We start from the raw sequence: 21,932 nt of genomic DNA, 5'->3' as shown, positions 1-21,932 counted from the left end.
TGGTTCCTCGGTTAAACTACAAATACAATGCCTGAAAACAGCTGACCAAAATCATATCTGAGCTTGTGTTACACAAGACATACACCAATCAGTCATAATATTAAAACCACCTGCCTAACATTGCTGGCATCTCTGACCCATTGAGGCGTGAACTCCACAAGACCTCTGAATGTATCCTGTGGTATCTGGCACCAAGAGGATAGCAGCATATCCTTTACGTCCTGTAAGTTGTGAGGTCGATTGCACTTGTTTGTCCATCACATCCCACAGCTGCTCGATCAGATTGAGATCTGGGGAATTTGTAGGTCAAGTCAACGTCTTGAACTCTTTTTGTGTTCCTCAAACCATTCTTGCACATTTTTTACAGTGTGACAGGGTCCATTATCCTGCTGAAAGAGGCTGTTGCCATCGGGGAATACTGTTGCCATGAAGAGGTGTACTTGGTCTGCAACAATGCTTAGGTAGGTGGTACGTGTCAAAGTACCATCCACATGAATGCCAGGACCGAAGGTTTCCCAGCAGAGCATCACACTGCCTCTTCCAGCTTGACTTCCCATAATGCATCCCAGTGCCATCTCTTCCTCAGGTAAACGACGCACATGCACCTGGCCATCCGCATGATGTAACAGAAAACATGACTCATCAGACTAGGCCACCTTCTTCCATTGCTCCATGGTCCAGTTCTGACGCTGACGTGCCCATTGTAGGCGCTCTTGGTGGTAGACAGGAGTCAGCATGGGCACTCTGACTGGTCTGCGGTTACGCGAACCCATACGCAGCAAGCTGTGATGCACTTTGTGTTCTGACATCTTTCTATCATAGCCACCATTTATCAGCAATTTGTGCTACATTACCTCTCTGGTAGGATTGGACCAGGCGGGCTAGTCTTTGCTTCCCATGCATAGCAGTGAGTCTTGTGCTACCATGACCCCATCGCGATTTGCCAGTTGGCAATCCATTGGACCAATTCGGTAGGTACTAACCCCTGCATCCTGGGAACACCCCAAGACCTGTAATTTTGGAGATGCTCTGACTCAGTCGTTTAGCCATCACAGTTTGACCCTTGTCAAAGTCTTACGCTTGCCAATTTTTCCTGCTTCCAATACATCAACTTAGCTAATATATAATGCCATTGTAACGAGACAGTCAGTGTTACTCACCTCACCTGTCAATATGTGTGGTTTTAATGTTATGGTTGAGTGGTGTATGTTCTTTGTTCAAACTTTGTTCAAACATAGACAGAAAATTTGGCAACACTTTACTTAAGGTAGTCATTATAATGCATTATAGATACTTTCGTAACACATTATGATGCATTCATAAAGTATTATAAACACAGTTATAACTATTTATAAATAAAGAACACATTATGGGGGCGGCATGGTGGTGCAGTGGTTAGCACTGTTGCCTCACACCTCTGGGACCCGGGTTCGAGTCTCCGCCTGGGTTACATGTGTGTGGAGTTTGCATGTTCTCCCCATGTCGTCGTGGGGTTTCCTCCGGGTACTCCGGTTTCCCCCCACGGTCCAAAAACATGCTGAGGCTAATTGGAGTTGCCAAATTGCCCATAGGTGTGCATGTGTGAGTAACTGGTGTGTGAGTGTGCCCTGCGATGGGCTGGCCCCCCATCCTGGGTTGTTCCCTGCCTCGTGCCCATTGCTTCCGGGATAGGCTCCGGACCCCCCGCGACCCAGTAGGATAAGCGGTTTGGAAAATGGATGGATGGATGGAACACATTATGGTCATGTTTATTATGCTTTATGAATGCTCTATGAAGCTCATCTACAATACACTATAAATACCTTCATAATGCATTACAAAGCATTCTCACTTCTTATACTGACCGATATAATGCATAATGAAGGTATTTATAGTGCATTATAGATGAGAGCTTCGTAGAGCATTTATGATTAGCAATAAACACGGCTATAATGCGTTATACCGTTTTATAACTATAGCCGTGTTTATAATACTTTATGAATACATCATAATGCATTATGGAGGTATGCATAATAAGAACATAAGAACTATACAAACGAGAGGAGGCCATTCGGCCCATCAAGCTCGCTTGGGGAGAACTAAACTCCCCAATAATGCACAGTATAATGCATTTATATGACTGCTTTAAGTAAAGTATTACTGAATATTCTATTACTATGCAAACCAACAAAATGGGCATTGAAAATGCATGCTTGTAAGGAACAGCACATTCTGTGTTACACCTGAAATCATAGATTGTGTTAAGCCTGGGGGAGCTACTGATGCAGGAGTCATACAGTCGAGGAAGGTGCCAGAATTGGAATACAGCCATAATAATAAGTAATAGAATATAGGTGAAATATGTGGAACTCCTCAAGCCCCTTCAGGGGTGCTATTTACAAGGTCATTTGATGATCCATTAGGTCATGTGACCTGGGAGTGTGGGGCTCTGCTGTGGCCTGAAACTGGGCTAAGATGTGCCATAACCTTTTGGATGATAACTTCAACCATGTCATCTAATTTTTCAGGGGTTTTAACCTTTAATATATTTTTAAGAAACCACTAATGTTATAGAGTGGAACACTATCTACACCATTAGACTGATTTGGAAGGGTTAGAAGAATATACAGTTACGATTACATTTTATTCCCTTAACTGCTGTGGTTATCTAGTGACGTACTTTGCTGGAGAAGCAAAAAGGTGAAACATTCCTTATATTGCACATATCATGGTGTACTTGTCTTCGTTGTTCTATTGAGGCACATACTGTGTGTTCATTAGTAGAAAGTGCAATGATATGAGCAGTAATATGAGCATAAATGTGATGGCTTTTTTTGTTTGGGATGCTCTAGATTATTCAAAGCACAGCCCCCATAATTTATTGTAAGAAATTTGACTGTTACTTATCCATCCATCCATTTTCCAAACCGCTTATCCTATTGGGTCGCGGGGGGTCCGGAGCCTATCCCGGAATCAATGGGCACGAGGCAGGGAACAACCCAGGATGGGGGGCCAGCCCATCGCAGGGCACACTCACACACCATTCACTCACACATGCACACCTATGGGCAATTCAGCAACTCCAATTAGCCTCAGCATGTTTTTGGACTGTGGGGGGAAACCGGAGTACCCGGAGGAAACCCCACGACGACATGGGGAGAACATGCAAACTCCGCACACATGTGACCCAGGCGGAGACTCGAACCCGGGTCCCAGAGGTGTGAGGCGACAGTGCTAACCACTGCACCACCATGCCGGCCGACTGTTACTTATATAGCTCATAATTCACTTACTATAAATAGGTGTGGAATGTTTTAATTAACGCCATGTCCCTGTGCAGCATAAGCAGTGGGAAGATGTATGGATGTTCAGATACGATACTGCAGGTACCTCCTTCTTTATGACCGTTAATGAGTACAGCTACAAAGAACTTTACAGAGGTGGATAGTGCAGGTCCAGAAAGTAAAAATCCAGACCAAGATATTGTTGCAACCAAGCACTCTCTAACATACGCAACTAGTTGGTTAAAAAAAAAATCTTGGTCTGAATTTTTACTGATATATTTCTTTGTGTATTTTAGATGTCCAAACAGGGAACAGTGTGTTTCAGTTTATTACATTTTACAGGAGTGCCTTGGTTCTTCCAAAAATTGCATCAATGACAGCATGTTATTGTCTGAAACTTATAATCATGTCTTTAAAAGGATCTAAGCTGTTGAAAAGCTATCCGACTAAGACACACAAATTTCTGTAACAAATGACTTTTTCTCTTGTCTGAACGGCTTGGTGTTACAGCCGTAACACTTGGGCCATATGTAGGGATTTTTTGTAACACTGATGAAAGTGACTCACTCCAGTGATATGATACTGCTTGTTACTTATTTTAGACCTTGACCTGCATGCAGTGGAGTCCGGCCCAAAGGCACAAAAGAGCAATCAGAATTTTCTAATAGAAGAAACTGGACCCAATTTTGTGTTAGTTATGCCAGCCCGTAACCCTTGTTAGTGGTTCTAGCTTTGATACAAAGTCACCAGGTGGGGGCTATAAACCCCTGTAATAATCTCTAGTGGTTAACAGTTAATCCAAAGACCGCCCAGCGCACAATCAATCAGACGTAACTTTCCAAATGTGCCCACTGAGCGGAGTGTCAGGCAGCAGACGGTTCTTGGACCTTTGACCTGCAGATATCTGAGTTTAGCTTTTTTTTGCGGCATTAAAAGAATTTTGGCAAAAGCAGGAAAGATAACAAAGGCGCAAAATGGCTTGGTTCCTGATCTGATGCTACACATGCTTGGGAACCATCTACATCTTGGACTTTTTAATGTCCTGTTTTACATTTTGCCATCTTAGGAATCAGACAACCTGAAATTTTTAGGCTGAATTTGTATTTAAGGGGTTGATTTAACACTTTTGCTCTTTTAACACTTTTTTATAGATTTTATGTTTACTGTTACAAACACACATATTTCAAGTATATCAAATAATCTGGCCAAATAGGGGCCTATATTTTTTATTTGTGTTTATGCTATCTTTTAATGAATGGAGAAATTGCACTTTAAAGCCTGGAAAACACCAAGCCGCTTTTCGGCCGTCGGAAGGCATCATGCTGTCGGTGAAAGTCGGTGACGTTCCGCCGTGCCAGTGTGTGCGGCACAGTCGGAGATGCTTGGTTGCCTTTGCCGCTGTTTAGACTGATTTATTATATTAAATCAGTGTGAAATATAATGATTGGGCTGTATGGCAACCATCACCTCTAGTTGTACTAGTGTGTTCCAGCGCAGAATTTCACAATTGAAAGGAGCTGACCATTTGTCGGCTGTTTGGTGCTAGTTGTTAGCTGCCCTCTTGGTGCATTTCAGGCTTATGCATCCTACAGCCTAAAAGTACCATTTATCTGCTTAATTGTGTAGAAGGATGTTTAGTATTAATTAATATTCATTAATATTATCTTAATATTATTACTTTCAAAGCCAGTGATATTGATTTTGCTGCCATCATATGCTCATATTTGTGTTTATATGTATATAAAAGGTTAAAACATAGGTTGACTGAGCTCTTTAAGTCTGTCGTACGATCTGCCGTATCCTTTAGCACCTCCACAGTCGCTCAAAGGCACCACTTGAAGAGTGGTTTCAGTTTTCTGAACCTTGGTCAGGATTAAAAGTGAATGACCCCTAGGGCACACAGGATGTTCCCATGCTGTCCCGCCTGTACTTCAGCTGGCAGTGTAGCTAGTCACCCATGTATATATATATATATATGGGGAGCAGACCGCAAAATGGAAATGTGGGCCCTGTGCAGTCTAGGTCCAGTGGAGTCAAGGGGTTGAGCTCTGGCTGCTTGGACCGTGAACTTGGAATTCAGTGACTCCATTGTGCTGACACTTCACCCTAACAATATGTGTTCTGCTGCTTTCCTGTGGGCCCGAATCCATTGCCTAGGCTCTGTGTGCCACTGGATCCTCAAATATCTGTGGCTAGCATACGAGATACATTCTATCCTTGCAACATTCTTTCTGTTTACGATGGCACAGAGGAGGGTCCTGACAGTTTGACTTCCGTGACACTTCCATCCAGCAGTACGAACTACTGACAATGCATTGTTCTTTGTGAGGAAGAGCTGCCTACAGCTGCTTTTAAACCCAAATACCGTCTTCTTTCCTCCTGACTGATGTCACCTCAGAGACAGTCTCTAGTAATATAGAACCAGTTTTGGTTTGTCACTTAGGAGCCTGTTAAACCTACAGCAGTTATACTAGTGATGACTAATCACTCGATCATTCGATGTCATGAGGTCACACCATTCATGTAGGGCACTTATATTGAGGGATTTGTGGTTTATCCATCTTTTGTGTGTCTTCTAAAAAGCCCGTAATGACATTTCAGGTGTCTGGGATTTCAGTTTAGGGTCAATGAGCTGAGATCTAACAGCTTAAAAGTACACATCTACATCCATCTTGAATTTGGTAGCAAATGTGTGTCACTTTACAACTGCCGATACTGCCCCCACTGACATTTTTTACTGTGTGTAAAACACAGGCATTCAAAATTATAATTAAAAAATGTAATTTACTAATCCTGATAGTATGAGACTAAGGTGGAGGTTGAATTACAAAGAGGATTTGTATAATTATTGTCATACCGTACAATTACGAAATGACTTTCAAGTATTATGTATAAATGAATGACTCAGACAATAGCCAGAAATCATAGTGTGGGTGGGCAAGTAGAAAATCAGGTGGGTCAGTCCCAAAACAATTTACGTGGCAACAAAAGCGCACTTAATACTGAACTACATCATTTTTTATCAGTTTTTCAATGAGCCATGGTATTACTAAGAGGAAATTAACAAAGAGGAAGAAGAATCTATTTGCCTCTTACAACATAAGAAATTTACAAACGACAGGAGGCCATTCGGCCCATCAAGCTCGTTTTTGGGAGAACTTAACTAATAGCTCAGAGTTGTTAAAATCTAGTTCTGATTTAAAGGAACCCAGGGTTTTAGCTTGCGCTACACTAACGGGGAGACTATTCCGTACTCTAACTACACGCTGCGTAAAGAAGTGCTTTTTCAAATTCATTTTAAAATGTTCTCCCGCTAATGGTCACGAATAATTTTGTAGTAGCCATTTGGCTGAACAGCGTAAAGACCTGTTAGAATCTTATATACGTGGATCATGTCCCCCCTTTGTCTCCTTTGCTCGAGGCTAAACAGATTCAGCTCAGCTAACCTCTTCTCTTAGCAGCACATTTCATCTGATTCCTCTAACCACGCACACACATACCTGTCAGACACCTTAGTTTTATCATACTGGATCGCTGACTGTGAACACTGATTGGGTGGGCCCGAGTTCCATCTGGGTGGGCCTAGGACCACCCGGGCCCAGCCATATTGCCGCGGTAGCTCTGAGAAGTGTCCTTTAGGTGTTGGCAAAACGCGTAGTGCGAGCCCTACTGACATACGGGGCATCCGGCTTAATGATCCGTATCAGCCGGCACCTCGCGTTTCCCGCAGCTATGTCCCTTCTGAAGAAAGGACAGATTCCTACGGAAACGCCATATCGGGTCAGATTCTCCGAGAAAATACTTTGTCTCTACGCAGATCTGCAAGATCCCTGCATTCACAGCAGGACCCGTTTATATTCAGTCTCACCGTGATTAGCTAAAACCATGCAGTAGCTTTGTCAGTCTGGGTGGATAAAATAATAATAATAATCATATTAAACAGAAGAAGACAATACACATGCAACGAGAAAAGCAGAATTATTCCAGGATTTGCAGATTTAGATTAATTTTCATCCCCCTGCGTAGACAAAAGTAAATAGGACTCGCTTGCCGGTGTTTGACGTCTGGGAGGCGTGAGAGATCTTCTGACGTCTGTGCTGAAGGGGGCGTGTGTTACTGTGTAGTAAAACCGAAAGGAGCACCGATTCGCCTTGATTTGTGAATGTACTGCGCGACAAGGTTCCTAATCGCCGCTTTTAAGCGAAGACTGTATGGTTTTAATGGCGGATTTCCGACTGTGCGGTGCTTTGCAGATGTATTTCCTAAATGTAGCTATCGTCGTTAGCTGAGAATAAGTATTGCAGATGTACGCCGGGTGAATCTTTTTTTCTATTTCTGTGAACGAATAGCGACCTTTAAAGGGTGCCGGAGACGGAACAATCGCGAAGAAACGCCAAAAATAGCGGTGCCACCGGAAGGCTCTCCAGATGAAAAGTGAAGTACATCTGAGCACAGAGTTCAGTATCACATCAAGGCGACTGGCGAGCCCGGCTCGTAAACTTTTTGCTTATATTCATCAACGTGAAATAATAGTATTTGCAGCGTAGAGCGCAGCAATGCCGAGCATGCGACAGTCGTACACGGTCACGGTGCCGGAGGAGGCTCCGGCAGCCGCTTTTCCCTTTCTCAAGCAGGACCTAAGGCGCAAGAGCCCTACAATGTCGGGCTCTATGCTAGTGTCCACTTTCGTGGGGCTCCTCATTAACCAAGCCAAGGTAAGCACGGTCGAATCGACTCCGTTCTCTCCATGCGATTAGTCAGATTAACTACTGTATAAGTACTCCCACGTCTGTGGAACATGCCGATGGAACAATTCACACTTAGTCATACTGTGTTCAAAGGCATGATGGAATATGTGTGTATTGTCCATGTAATATTACTAGTACATCAGAACTGAATTGCTTTATTTGGCTCCGCAGACATTTACTGTATCTGAACATCTGTAATACTGACAAATGAGCAGATCCTTTCGTTATATAACACCCCATTGCTATATCAACACTCGTTTAATGTTATGAATGAATGAAGCAATGTTAAACGGTAAAAAAAAATTTTTTGGTTGTTGTAATTAAATGGCAGGTCTAATTGTAGATATACTTTTCGAAATGACTTTAGTATTTCAAGTGAGATTAAATGAATCGCCCGTACACAAACCATGATTAGATCATAATGTAAAATGTGTCGGACAGAAAGATGGATGAGTTAATGTAAGCATCTGGCACTTCTTTCTGAGACTGACAGTGTTTTATGGGGCTAGTGGGTTTGTTCGTGCCAGTGTGTCTTCTCCGTATTTTACTCTACCTTTGCTCTACCGCTGATGCGAGTAACAGTTACGCAGAGGCCGGAATGTGGCAAATATGCGCTATTGCCTGCGGCCGGGTTATGTAACAGCCAATCCGGTGGCTGCTCGCGAACGCCCGCTGACGTCGTACAAGCCGCCGTATGCTGCACAGCCCTACAGGAGCCCTGTACCTACATATGTGGGCGCTAAACCCGCAGCATATATCAATTCCCAAATAAAACAGCAGTCAGCGTTGCTGAATTATTAAATAACACAACAGTTTCGCTTTTTCTAATTCGTTTGTGATGTTCTGAAATCAATTAGTTCATTTCTAGATGTACATTGCATACCTTGATTTCCTGGGTTTGTTTCAGACCCTAATGTAATAAAATGTGGAAAAACCATCAGATGAATGATCATCACAATGTGATGTTAAGTTTCAGGTCCATTGTGTGGAACAATGTGTGGCTCGGGATTAGGAAACTGTGCTGGTGATCAGAAGGTCGCAGGACCAAATCCCTGGGTGGCCAGGCCCAGGTTGGGCCCCTGAGCAAGGTCCTTAATCCTCTTTTACTCCAGGGATTGTCTGACCCTGCTTTTCTCAATATCTATGTTGCTTTGGATATCAACGCTTCCTAAATACATAATAGTGTAAAATGTCCCGCCTGATGCTATGCTTGCCATAGCTTGCTATACTGAGCCACAGCCTGTGAACAGCAGAGAAAACCATATCAGCATATATTTTATTGTATCATAGCTGCCTTTATTCTAGGAGGCTTAAGTAGCTCAGAATTTTGTGTTTAGCCCACTTATGCATCTAGAAAACTCCTGCAGAAATTCAGGTTAAATAGTTTGCTTTGTTTTTCCCCGGCTGTGGGAAATGTGAAAAGAGTCTTGCTTAAAAAGCTCATTCTCAGTAATCTGTAATGAAGTTGTGAAAGTTGCTCAATATGTCAGCATGAATCCTTCAGTTGTTGAATAAAACCCTTTAACCTTGTCTTAGGTGTGCCAGCGTCTTCCTGTGGTCAGAATGAGGAAAGTTATGAGTATATTTCATGTCACAACAAGACCACAGTTAAACTGTAATAAAAATAAATATACCATGTATATTTATTTAAAGAAAAAGCTAATTTTAATCCCATATTTAGTTTAACAAATATAATTGGTTATTGTTTGTTGGTTCTGTTGTTAACTACGACATGCTTATAAGACTAACGAATTACGGAAACCTTTCTGCATACCACTCATTGCTGTTCAGCCAAACTGATTTGCTGCTCTGGGTGCAAACACATTTGTACCAGTGCATGTTCTCCCCGTATACAAGTGGGAGCACATCAAAGCCTGCTTTAGATAACTTTACCTGATGTTACTGTTTATGGCCTCTGTAGTTATGCAATGGGGGCCTATGCTGCCGCATGCCTCTGTGCTTAATCAGAACACTGTGCTGAATTATATGCAGCAGATATGAAAGAAGCATTTGGATTTTTTTCACTCTTATCTGTGTAACGTGAGAGCAGAGGACCTTAGATATGCTCAAGGTCTGCTGATAAGGGCCGCTAGATCCACTAATGTGACTATATGGTTGTTAGAATTGGAATGGAATGCTGGCACTGCTGATACCTCAGCAGTAATATATCTCTAATGAGCTGAGGAGGGCCACTAGCTGCAGATTTGCAGGTTTTCTATAGAAAAAATATCTTTCTCTGCCTACTGAGGGTCATTAGGGATACTTACGTACAACAGTAAGCCGTTTGATAAGCGCGATGGTCTCCAGCCTTCAAATTCTCAGCAATCTGTGTTTCTGCAGGTAGCTTATGATCCGTCAGCCAGCATAAGGAACCATGGTGGGTGTAGAGGTGGGGGGTCAGAACACGGAGTCTCGCAGCGCCTCAGGCTCCAGGCTCATGCCAGCTGGTGTTTACTTAGCGCGGTCAGTGCTGCCGTCCCGCGGTGCACTCCTGGAGCGGTGCCAGCCCACAGCTGGGTTCAGGACCTAAAAGCACCTTGTCATTTCGGTTTATTTTCCATGGTTCCCCCCAGGAAATCTTGCCAGTCCTCTCTTTCAGAGCCTGCATGCTCCATGTCTAGGTTATAGGCTCTTCACAAATGAACGAAAAAGGAAGATAGGAAGGCCCCAGGCAGCCATCTGTAATATTAATACATTTATTCATGGGGTATTAAGTAGAATATTTCAGTTCATGACCTTGCTAAATCGTAAGATGTCCTTTGGCAGTGTGCTATCAGGCACCCTTGACTATAGTGCTGTTCATCGGTGGCGTGCAAAAAAGAGCTCATCATTTAGCCCTGGGTAGAATCCAAGTTAGCTTCTTTGTGACCTTAAGAGGACATTGCGTTTCCCTAAGCCCTGGGGTAATGCCCTTTGGAAGGTGTGTTAGAAATGGCTTTTTGGGCGGTAGTTCACACGTGGCGTTAGCCGTGGCAGGGGTCCATAATCTAAGCTGGAGCAGTGCTCTGCTTTCTGTTTTCAGGAGTTATAAAAGCAGGATTAGTCTCTCTCTGCCATTCTGCAGAGCAGGACACTGGCACACTGTGACCCACATGCATCTGAGAGATTGAGAAGGTGTGGTAGAGGGAGAAATTTAGATGAGGTGTGTGTTTTCTGTGTGAGTGATGTGTGTGTCTGTGGCAAGGGGAAGGAACAAGGGTGTGTGTCAGCAAGAGGAAGAGAAAAAAAGCTTTTGACAGGGGGAGACAGAACTGTGTGTGTATGTGTGTGTCACAGATAGGGAGAGAGCGATCTGGAAAGCTTAGTGAGGCCCAGCAGCGTGAGGACAGGTGTGACCGCAAAGCCCCGCAGCCTTGTGACAAGGACAGACCGCTCCTGGTGTCTCTGGCACTGACGGCTCCTCCCGCAGGACCAGCCTGCAGGGGCTCAGCGAAACACGCCTGCCGCGTTTGCAGTGTGGCAGCACACGCTGCTAACTGTGTATGATCGCATTCTGGATGCACCCATTTGTCTAAAACCCAACAGAAGTGGGGCAGAGGTGTTGGAACGCTCACCGCCCTCCGCAGGTGCACCTCTGTAACATTCTCTGTTGATTCTGAATATTCAGCTTCTTAAGGTCCAACAGCAAAACACCAGGAATCCACTTACCAGTTCTGGGCCAATGAACTGGGCCATTTTGGGAAGCAGTGGGATTATTTTGCAGGCTGGCGGCCGTTTGTTCTGTCCAAAGAAACAAACCGTTCCTCCATTGTCCTTCATGTGTGATTTATAAAATACTCTGTCCAGCAGAACCTCGTTTTTGCGTGGGTTCCTGTATTTATTGCTTCTTATCAGCTCTCTCATGTCAATCATTTATTTTTGCAGATTTTGTGCGAACCAAATCAAAAAGGCTGCGGTGACAGTCCTGTGTTTTCGATGCTTGCAGTAGTACTGGCCACGGGTGTGAGTAGCTCTCTGTATAACATGAAGATACAAGCCGGTGTCTCAGCCGACTGAGCCAGCTGTCTGCACACCGCTGGCGGGCGTCCATAAGGACAGCCAGGGCTTAGGAGCATCTGCTCGTTACCGTGTCGCTACCGTAGGCACGGCTCCGGCACGGCGGCCAGCGCGCGCCAGATAATTAAATGGGACGTGGAGGGCGGGGGGCTATTTTGGGCCGTGACGCTGTGGTGCTGTCGCGCCCCTGACGGCGTCTGAGAGATGACACATACATAGATCAGTGCAGGGTGGGATGCAAGACCCCGGCAGATGACAGGCGTCACACGTCCCGGCACTGCAGCGGCGATTTTGCGGTCACGAGGAGCTGCCGGCAGCGTACAAGGCCCTATAGGCACGTCAGAGGATGTTTACTATACTGTTACACATTCATGCAACTTCAGTGCAGGGTAATTAATGCTATAACTACAGGCTTTTAAACCTAAAGTAGTGGAAATGATTTAAGGTCATATGATGGACCTTGACTAAAACATAAAGTTATTATGATGATTATTGGGATTTTATTAATGTAATTATGAGAGTCTTTTGTTGGCTTTGCTCCTTTTGTGGTCCTTTTGTGAACCATCCAAGGTCCCGACCCAGTCATAGTGAATATGACAGCTTCCTTGAGCTGAGCCCAGGTCTCCCTCTCGCTGCTGTCTGGCTGAGGCTCACTGGTTTGTGGAGGGGGTCACCTCCAGCTTGGGCTGAGCTCCGGTCTGGGTAGTAGATTGGGTTTCTTTCCACTGCGTCACCAGGGAGCGTGCGGGGCTGCGTCGTGCTGGAAAAAACAGTGCTGTGTCAGGTTTCTACTTTGTCTGTCGCACAGGGCCTTCCCGTCAACAGTCTGGAAGTGAGTCACACTGTGGGGGGCTGTAGGCCCTGATTGGACTCTGTTTGCCTGTGTGTGTGTGTGTGTGTGTGTGTGTGTGTGTGTGTGTGTGTGTGTGTGTTTACCAGATTGTGCAGACCAAATGCCCCTACGATGTGGTAAAACCTGTTACTTTTTAGCTTGTGGGGATGTTTTTTGAAATCCCCACAATAAAAACCTCAGTTTGAAAAAATATCTGTAAATACCATTAAAAAACCGAAGTAGCCAAAAGTTTTGGATTTTGTTTGGTTACTTGTGGTTAAGGCTAGGTAGATGTTAAGTTTGTCAATGTTGGGATTATGGTTTTTCCTATAGAAACAAATGGAGAGTCCCTACAAAGATATGAGTGCAAACGTGTGTGTGTGTCTGTGTGTGTGTCTGCTGAAGGGACGATTGCCTTCTGGTCTCCAGCTTTAATCCTCTCATGTGCCACCACTAGATGAGTCACTGCTTTAGCTTGTTGGCAAACTCTCTCTTTCTCCCCTTTATACTGTGAACTTGAGGGTCGTTACACGCGTTTATTTTCAGTAGCTGATCCCCCCCCCCCCCCCCCCCCCGTGTATTCACAGAACTCCAAGAGTGCCCAGGGGCTGGTAGGACTACGAAACCTGGGCAACACGGTGAGTTGGCTCTCATGTTCTTTGCTAAAGTATAGGTACCGTGGCTTCCTGCGAACAGGAGTAACTATGCGTGTCTGGTACTAGGTGGTCACACGAGGAGGGCTGGACCTCTTGCTTGTCTTCTTCAGATTGGGTTTCATTGAAACCACTTGCGTGTCGTGTATCAGGCTGAGTACAGACTGTACGTACCCTGATTCTACTTCCAGAATGGGAGCCCTTAGGTAACGGTACAGAGGGTGTTCCAAAAATAAATTCTTCCCCACCAAATACAAATTTAAGTATAAACCCCCCCCCCAACCCACTTCTGCTGTCCCTCCATCCTTTTCAAGAGCACTTATCTGTTGAGCATTTTAATTACTGCTCATGTCACTGCCGTGGCAGAGATCCTCGCCCACATGCTCCTTGTGACGTTACAGAGCAGCAGGTAGTCAATACAGCACTTGGAGGGCTTTTTTCGAGGTGCCCTTGAGGGTGGTACTTAACCATGAACGGATTTAATAAAAAGCCAGCTGTATGAAAAGAACGTCGCTTTGGGTAAAAGTGGACCGGCTTAGAAATGTGACGTAACGTAATGTAAGAGAGCTTTATTTTAAAATCCTGTTTGAATAATAAGTGTGTGTGTGTGTGTGTATGTCCCACTGTCTCCCACAGTGTTTCATGAACTCCATCTTGCAGTGCCTGAGCAACACGCGTGACCTGCGCGATTACTGCCTCCACAGCTCTCACCGGCGAGACCTCAACAACAACAGCCGCGCTCACACCGCGCTCATGGAGGGTAAGGCTCGGCTCGGCTCGGCTCGGCTCGGCCCATTTGACAGAGGGCCCCTGTGCAGCTTCTGATGGCCCCCGTCTCTCGTCTCCCCCTTCAGAGTTCGCCAAACTCATACAGACGCTTTGGACGTCGTCGGCCAGTGAGGCTGTCAGCCCCTCTGAGTTCAAAACCCAAATCCAGAAGTACGCTCCCAGATTCGTGGGCTACAAGTAAGTGGTTTCGATCCCCCACATCAAACACTGCTGTCTAGTCTAATTCAACCTAGTTTTCCCCTACATATTAAGGTAAATGTTAAATAGCAAAATTGCCCCGCCCATTTCCCCCCCCCCCCCATGTTTAATGTATTTAAATGTACTTGCCGTTAAGGACGTCTGTAAAGGCAGCATGTCGTCACTGTCCTGTTAAAAGCATGCATCACCAAAAATCTCATTTATTTCATACTTTACAAAATATTTCTAAAATAATGTAATGAGACACCATTAGCACCACAAATAGAAACCTAACTTCACACAGCCATCAGTGAACAGATCAATGTTTTAAATGAACTTACGTGGATCCTTGTCAGCAGGGCATATATGTCAGTGTCAACAAGATGCAAACTAATCTTGCCTTATTTTTTCAATTGATGTTGGTGAGCTAGCTACCTAGCTATCAAGTTAACTCTTTCAAATTAGCCATATATAGTAATTCATACAAATGACTATTGTGAATATAAATGCTAATTAGTGCAAACATAAATATTAGTTAAATAGATGACTTCATGAAAGATATTTGCATTGGTCAATTAGATGTCAGACGCTATTGGCAGACGGGAAACTGGCTGTACTCCACGTTTAATAAAAAAATCACAACTGTCAAATAGTGGACAGACATGGTTTTCATTGGACAGCAACAATAACTTGTTTGAATTAGCGATATAAAATAATTCCAACAAACGACCATTATGAACACAAATGTTAACTAGTACAAACATAAATATTAGTTAAATAGCCATGGTGATATAAAGTAATCTGTACAAATGACCAACATGGAAACAAATGTTGACTATTTAGATGACTTTCATTGGTCAGTTTGATGTCACATGCTATCAGCAGACAGAGGAGAGTGGGCGTATTCCCTCTATAGTAAAAAGTCACCATTGTCAAACAGTAGACAGTGACGATATGTAATGGTCAAAGGGAATTCTGTAAGCAGAACGTATGAGAGCAGACTGTAGTATGGAGTAATGTAACCAGGCCGCCATGCTCTCCGCATGCTCCAGCCAGCAGGACGCACAAGAGTTCCTACGATTCCTGCTTGATGGGCTGCACAATGAGGTGAACCGGATCGCTGTGCGACCGCGGGCTCACATGGAGGACCTGGACCACCTACCGTAAGTAGCAGCCGCCAGGCCCATGCTGTAACCCTTCAGGTCCTCATGCCACTGGGGGACACTCTCTGCATGTTTTATTTAGCTAAGTGGCAGGGGGTAGCAGGGCTCCATGTGAGATCTCACCGTTGGGCCCTTGAGCAAGGCCCTTAACGGTAATTGCTCCAGGGATTGTATCACCCTGCTTCCTCAAAAATGTCACTTTGGATAAAGGCGTTTGCTCAAGAAATAAAATGAAAATGTTTAATACAGCTTTTTAGTTTTTAAGTTTTATTAATGATGTCTTATTTCGCTTGTTAAAAATAGCATAATTATTTTTAAACAGCATAATCATTTGGAAGCTTCATGTGTCCCAACCTCTAGTACCCTTTATGTTGTATAAAAATATTAAATAAAGATTATTATATGTAGAAAATGTACCATTTTATAATCTGTGGGTTGATCTGCCACATTCTGCTACATTAGCGGTTCGTATACCCAGTGACATAATTAAACGAAACCAATCGGCACCCAGAAACGACACAGTAATTATCGGTTTTAGGTATTTAAATTTGCTTTGTGCCATTTACAGTCCTGCTGAAAGGCAGATCACCAGAAGTATGTCGTGAGCATGTGGCTGGAGGTTTAGACGTTCGGTTCTTTCCGTGTCGAGATAGACCTGCTAATGAACACAGGTGGCCCATTAATGTTACATTAATGCTTCATTAATGTCACATGTTATTTCTTATATAACTAAAACTGGAGTCTCCAAAACAGTTCATAAACAAAATCATCAGTTTTGTCTTGCCAGTCTGTGTTTTTGTGTTTGACTTACTGGTATATTGCATGTCCAATTAAATATTTAATTAGTAGAGTTGCATTATATATATGTGTTTGTGTGTGTGTGTCCACTGAACAGTTTTATATTTACAGTATCTAAAAATATAGATTTGGATTATTTTCTTTTTTAGTCTCCTGTGCGGGGCTTCTAAGCTTCTAGCATAATGCGTTCACTTTGTTCGCCATCCAGTGAAATTCCTTCAGCTGTCATTTTTTCTCCATTAGTCACAGAAGCTGACAGCTATGCTGTTGGTTCCTGTTGCAATGTTATATAAACGTTTACGGACCACCCAAGCCGGGTGGCTGTCTGAAGGAACCCAGCCTTGCTGGGGAAGGACTCTGTCACACTGGGGATTAGCCTCCCCTTACTGGATGGTCGATTAGAAGGCCAGCTGGAAATCAGGCCAGGCAGGTATGGTGCGAGGTGCTCACTGTGACACAGGTCTACTCCGTTTCCCTTCCCTGCAGCGATGACGAGAAAGGGAAGAGAATGTGGAACAGGTACCTTGAGAGAGAGGACAGCAAAGTAGTGGGTGAGTGTCCAGCCCGCTGACGCCTTCACATGCAAAACCCTTCCGACACCTCCCTGCATGCGCGGAACTAGGAAGGCGCTGTCAGATTCAGACATCCGGAAGAGCCATGTGAAATCGAGACCGTCACAGCAAATGGGTTTTATTTATGGAACCAGGCTTACAGAAAGCGGGTTGGGGTGAGATCAACGCAGAAAAAGTGGCAGATGTGAGCAGAGGCAAAACGATCAACGATAGGGGGTTAAAAAAAACAAACTTGGGCCAAGCGACAAGGGTGTGAAAGAACAGGATGCAGGTGGCAGATTGGGGCTAAGAAAAGGGAAAGTAAACACTGATATTGAGTGGTGCACAGGAAGGAGCAGGTGTATTGAATGAATGTATCCAGTTCCTCCTCTCAAGACATGCCATCCAAACTAACCAGTGTCTCTGGATAAAAAAAGATCTGTGGCTGGGCTGGCATCTGTCTCTCAGAGGTGGACTGGATTAACACCTGTAGTTTTGAGTAGAACACGGTTAATATCTGTCTACCTGTACACAGATCTCTTTGTGGGACAGTTGAAAAGCTCCTTGACATGCAGTGAATGCGGCTACTGCTCCACCGTCTTTGACCCCTTCTGGGATCTCTCCCTGCCCATCGCCAAGGTATGCAGCCCGTCTCGGATTAGCTGCCCCGTTCGCAGGACCTGTGGGAAATCCGAATCGTTTTATCGCTGCCTGTACCCAGAGGAGGAAGGACTAGAAAAACTAACGAGTCAATGCCACGGGTCAGGAGTGCGACCTCTGTGGGGCTTTTGTGGATAACAGCTAGTACGTTTGACCTCTCTGTCCACAGAAGACCTACGGGGAGGTGAGTCTCATGGACTGCATAAGGCTCTTCACCAAGGAGGACATGCTGGATGGCGACGAGAAGCCGGTGCGTTCCTGCCGGTAACCTCTCTGCCACTCACATGATGCAGCGAAATGACCAGCACGGGCAGTCAGGGACCACTAAACTTTAACAGCCTGCCATATTTAATAGGATGTTTTATAGGAGGACGTACTGTTTTTAGATACCAGTAAAAAGAGACTCCCTGCCTGGGGGGCGGGGGGGTGCAAGCAGAGCTCCTAAAGAAGTGGTATTAACGTGAGTGTGTGTTTGTGCCTGCAGACGTGCTACAGGTGTAAAGCCAGGAAAAAATGCACAAAGAAGTTCACCGTCCAGAAATTTCCCAAGATTCTGGTGCTTCGTATCCTTTCCCAGCGTGGAGACTCTTAGTTTTCTTTTTGGAGAAATTTCACATTGTGTATCGCAAGAGACAGTTCAGTTATCATACTTCAGATTAAACTGTTGCCCTATAGTTTGTTAAAATGGTTTTCCTTCATATGAATTGATATATCGCCAATAATATTACCACTTTCCATGGAATGGTGTTTCTGCGTAATATCCATCCATCCATCCATTTTCCAAACCGCTTATCCTATTGGGTCGCGGGGGGTCCGGAGCCTATCCCGGAAGCAATGGGCACGAGGCAGGGAACAACCCAGGATGGGGGGCCAGCCCATCGCAGGGCACACTCACACACCATTCACTCACACATGCACACCTATGGGCAATTTAGCGACTCCAATTAGCCTCAGCATGTTTTTGGACTGTGGGGGGAAACCGGAGTACCCGGAGGAAACCCCACTCTGCGTAATATACAAAAAAAATTTATAAAGCTACCGGAAGTCAGCCATGCCCTTGACTTAGTGCCCTCACCCAGATCTGAAGCGCTTCTCAGAAGCCCGAGTGCGAACCAGCAAGCTGTCCACGTTCGTCAACTTCCCCTTGAAGGACCTGGACCTCAGGGAGTTTGCGTCGGATAACAGTGGTGAGTTCCCAGTGTGCGTCTCCGCCCTTCCTCTGGACGTGTGTCACCCTCAGGTGGACCAGATGACAGCCAGTAATTCTGAGAGAATAATAATCCATCCTGTCTTATCTTTCTGCAGTTCATGCAGTGTACAACCTGTATGCAGTGTCCAATCACTCAGGCACCACCATGGGAGGGCACTACACATCATACTGTCGCAACCCCACGCTGGGGGACTGGTACAGCTTCAATGACTCCAGGTTGGCATGAATTCTGTTCTCTGAGCTTTCATACGTGTGCAGCTGGGGAATTGGACATGACCACGCAAACACGCGTGGGATAGTGGTGTATGTATGTATGTATGTATGTTTGTATGTATGTAGGGGCACAGTATGGGGATGGATACCAAGGCGGATTCAGGGGGCCCAGCACTGTACAGGGGCCACAGTATGGACATGGATACCATGGCGTATTCAGGGGGCCCTGCACTGTACAGGGGCCACAGTATGGGGATGGATACCAAGGCGGATTCAGGGGGCCCAGCACTGTACAGGGGCCACAGTATGGACATGGATACCTTGGCGTATTCAGGGGGCCCTGCACTGTACAGGGGCCACAGTATGGGGATGGATACCTTGGCGGATTCAGGGGGCCCAGCACTGCACAGGGGCCACAGTATGGGGATGGATACCAAGGCAGATTCAGGGGGCCCAGCACTGCACAGGGGCCACAGTATGGGGATGGATACCAAGGCGGATTCAGGGGGCCCAGCACTGCACAGGGGCCACAGTATGGACATGGATACCAAGGCGGATTCAAGGGGCCCAGCACTGCACAGGGGCCACAGTATGGGGTTGGATACCTTGGCGGATTCAGGGGGCCCGGCACTGCACAGGGGCCACAGTATGGGGATGGATACCTTGGCGGATTCAGGGGGCCCAGCACTGTACAGGGGCCACAGTATAGGGATGGATACCTTGGTGGATTCAGGAGGCCCAGCACTGTACAGGGGCCACAGTATAGGGATGGATACCTTGGTGGATTCAGGGGGCCCAGCACTGTACAGGGGCCACAGTATGGGGATGGATACCTTGGCGGATTCAGGGGGCCCAGCACTGCACAGGGGCCACAGTATGGGCATGGATACCCTGACAGATTCAGGGGGGGCAGCACTTTACAGGGGGACCGTGAATACTTGAAATAAAATAAAATTGAACAGGGGCATGGTCACATTTTGTCAGGGGGCCCAGAATTGATAACCTGTGTGTGTGTGTGTGTGTGTGTGTGTGTGTGTGTGTGTGTGTGTGTGTGTGTGTGTGTGTGGTCGTGTGTGTGTGTGTGTGTGTGTGTGTGCGTGTGTGCGTGCGTGCGTGTGTGGTCGTGTGTTTATGCACATGCACGAATCCAATTCCCTATATGCCTGCCAGAGCCCCTTACCTCCCTATTCCCACTCTCCATCCCTCCTCTTTAGCGCCCTGTGCCTTTCTCTTTCCCTCTCTCCCTCTACATCCGACATCTCTCCCTGCATGTCATCAACACCCTGGGCTTTTTTAGTACAGCTGTTATTGGATATCAGCGCCAGAGGCCTATCCCTGTCTACATCCTGTGTGCTGTCCCATCTGTAATAGTTGTGTGTGCCTTCACAGCCCCTCTGTGTCCTCCTGAGCTACCCTCTTCTCCTCTCCTATATCTGCTTAATCTTTCTGTACTAAGTCCTCTCATCCGCACCTCTCCACAGAGTAACACCGATGTCCTCCAGCCACGTGCGCAGCAGTGACGCCTACGTGCTCTTCTACGAATTGACATCTGGCCCGCGGTTGTGAGGTCCCCCTTGGACATGGGCGGGACGGCGCAGGCTCGCCGGAGCGTGAATCGGACTACTGAGGACTAATCTGTCAGAGGGAGCTCAGCACATAAGCCTCCCTTCCCACCTCCCCCTTCTCAGAGCTAGACGAACGGAAGGCGTTTTCCAATGGGAAGAAGAATACCTGGAAAAGCTGGAAAAGCACTGGGCCCAAGGCACCTCCACCATATGTGCACACAGGCCTCTTGTGATGGCGGCAGCGTACCTTCAGGCAATAACCCAGACGGCCCTGTTTCAGAGGTCCCCTCTATGCACTGCGACAGGAGCCCTCGCTCGAGTTACACCGTCTGCGTTTTCCAGAATGCCTCAGCCGTAGAGGCTCCTGCGGTTTTTGGTTTAACACTAAACCCCCAAAGCCTAAAATCCACATAACCTAAATGGTTCTCTGATGCCCCCTGCTGAAACATTTTGGAACAGGGGGCCATGGACATAACTACAGACCTTGTGTTTTCACTACAACTTCACACCTCTCTTCACCCCCCCCCCCCCCCCCCCCCGCCACCTCCATACTCTCCCCTTCCGTTACACGCACACAGCCCCAGTGCCTATTGTTCGTCATCTCTCACCACTCCAGTCCACTACCCACCTGACCTACTTCCTCCCTCCTCATTGGCCTGTATTAAAACCTCCTCCACCTCTCACCCATTGGTGATGAGGGAAGGTGTTAAGCCATGGAAGGGGGCCATGTTTTTTGTACCGTCACTGTGGGGCTGCTAGAAAAGAACTGTGAATGGACATATGACGTAAAATAAAAGCTCATAACTATGGATTATTTTCACATTGACTTCATGCCACTGTACAACATGGAAAGAATGTTTTTAAACACATACATGAATTCAAATGTGTGTGTCTGTGTATGAATATTTTTATATTATGATGCAATATAGAGAATGTACTATGCGGTGGTGCTGAACGTGACCCATTACTGTCTTTAGTTTATTTAATAAGCTAAAGAGAGAATACTTTTGTTTGATGCTTATTGGTGATAATGTGACGAAGTCTGTTTTTAACAGGGGCAGTTAAAAAAAACATAAATAAAAACATTTTGAGAATCTTTTTCCCAGTTCCTGCTCGTGTGTGTGCTGTGCATTCTGGAGGTGCACCTTTCTGCTGTGCTGTTTTTCTGCGCGGTTAAATCCCAGGAGGTGGAACTTAATGAGTCAGCTGTTAAGCCTGAATTGTTTTAGTAAATATTTAGCTGTATACATTTACACTTAATTTATTTAGTAGATGTTTTCCCCCCACAGCCACATACAGGTGAAAATCAGAGAG

The 21,932-nt window shown here is 45.6% G+C and overlaps 1 protein-coding gene across 2 annotated transcripts in view; it reads left to right on the top strand.

Annotated features, from left to right (window-relative positions):
- LOC125713400 (ubiquitin carboxyl-terminal hydrolase 2-like) overlaps window positions 1-21,712 on the top strand; it is a 38,701-nt gene extending 16,989 nt beyond the window's left edge. The window contains exons 1-12 of one of the 2 annotated variants that reach the window (XM_048984493.1): window positions 7,373-7,978; window positions 13,427-13,477; window positions 14,129-14,252; window positions 14,347-14,458; window positions 15,511-15,621; window positions 16,906-16,970; window positions 17,506-17,609; window positions 17,800-17,880; window positions 18,115-18,193; window positions 18,710-18,817; window positions 18,936-19,056; window positions 20,535-21,712. In XM_048984493.1, coding sequence (XP_048840450.1) covers window positions 7,820-7,978; window positions 13,427-13,477; window positions 14,129-14,252; window positions 14,347-14,458; window positions 15,511-15,621; window positions 16,906-16,970; window positions 17,506-17,609; window positions 17,800-17,880; window positions 18,115-18,193; window positions 18,710-18,817; window positions 18,936-19,056; window positions 20,535-20,619 — 1,200 coding nt within the window. In that variant the 5' untranslated portion in view covers window positions 7,373-7,819 and the 3' untranslated portion in view covers window positions 20,620-21,712. Of the gene's footprint in view, window positions 1-7,372; window positions 7,979-13,426; window positions 13,478-14,128; window positions 14,253-14,346; window positions 14,459-15,510; window positions 15,622-16,905; window positions 16,971-17,505; window positions 17,610-17,799; window positions 17,881-18,114; window positions 18,194-18,709; window positions 18,818-18,935; window positions 19,057-20,534 lie in introns of those variants that run through there. The other variant, XM_048984492.1, reaches the window with a different exon arrangement.
- The last annotated feature ends 220 nt before the right edge of the window (window positions 21,713-21,932 follow it).

The sequence above is a fragment of the Brienomyrus brachyistius genome, chromosome 18 (assembly GCF_023856365.1).
Source record: "Brienomyrus brachyistius isolate T26 chromosome 18, BBRACH_0.4, whole genome shotgun sequence".
NCBI lineage: Eukaryota > Metazoa > Chordata > Actinopteri > Osteoglossiformes > Mormyridae > Brienomyrus > Brienomyrus brachyistius.
The sequence above is the reverse complement of the archived record's forward strand: the minus strand, read 5'-3'. Positions and strand labels throughout refer to the sequence as shown.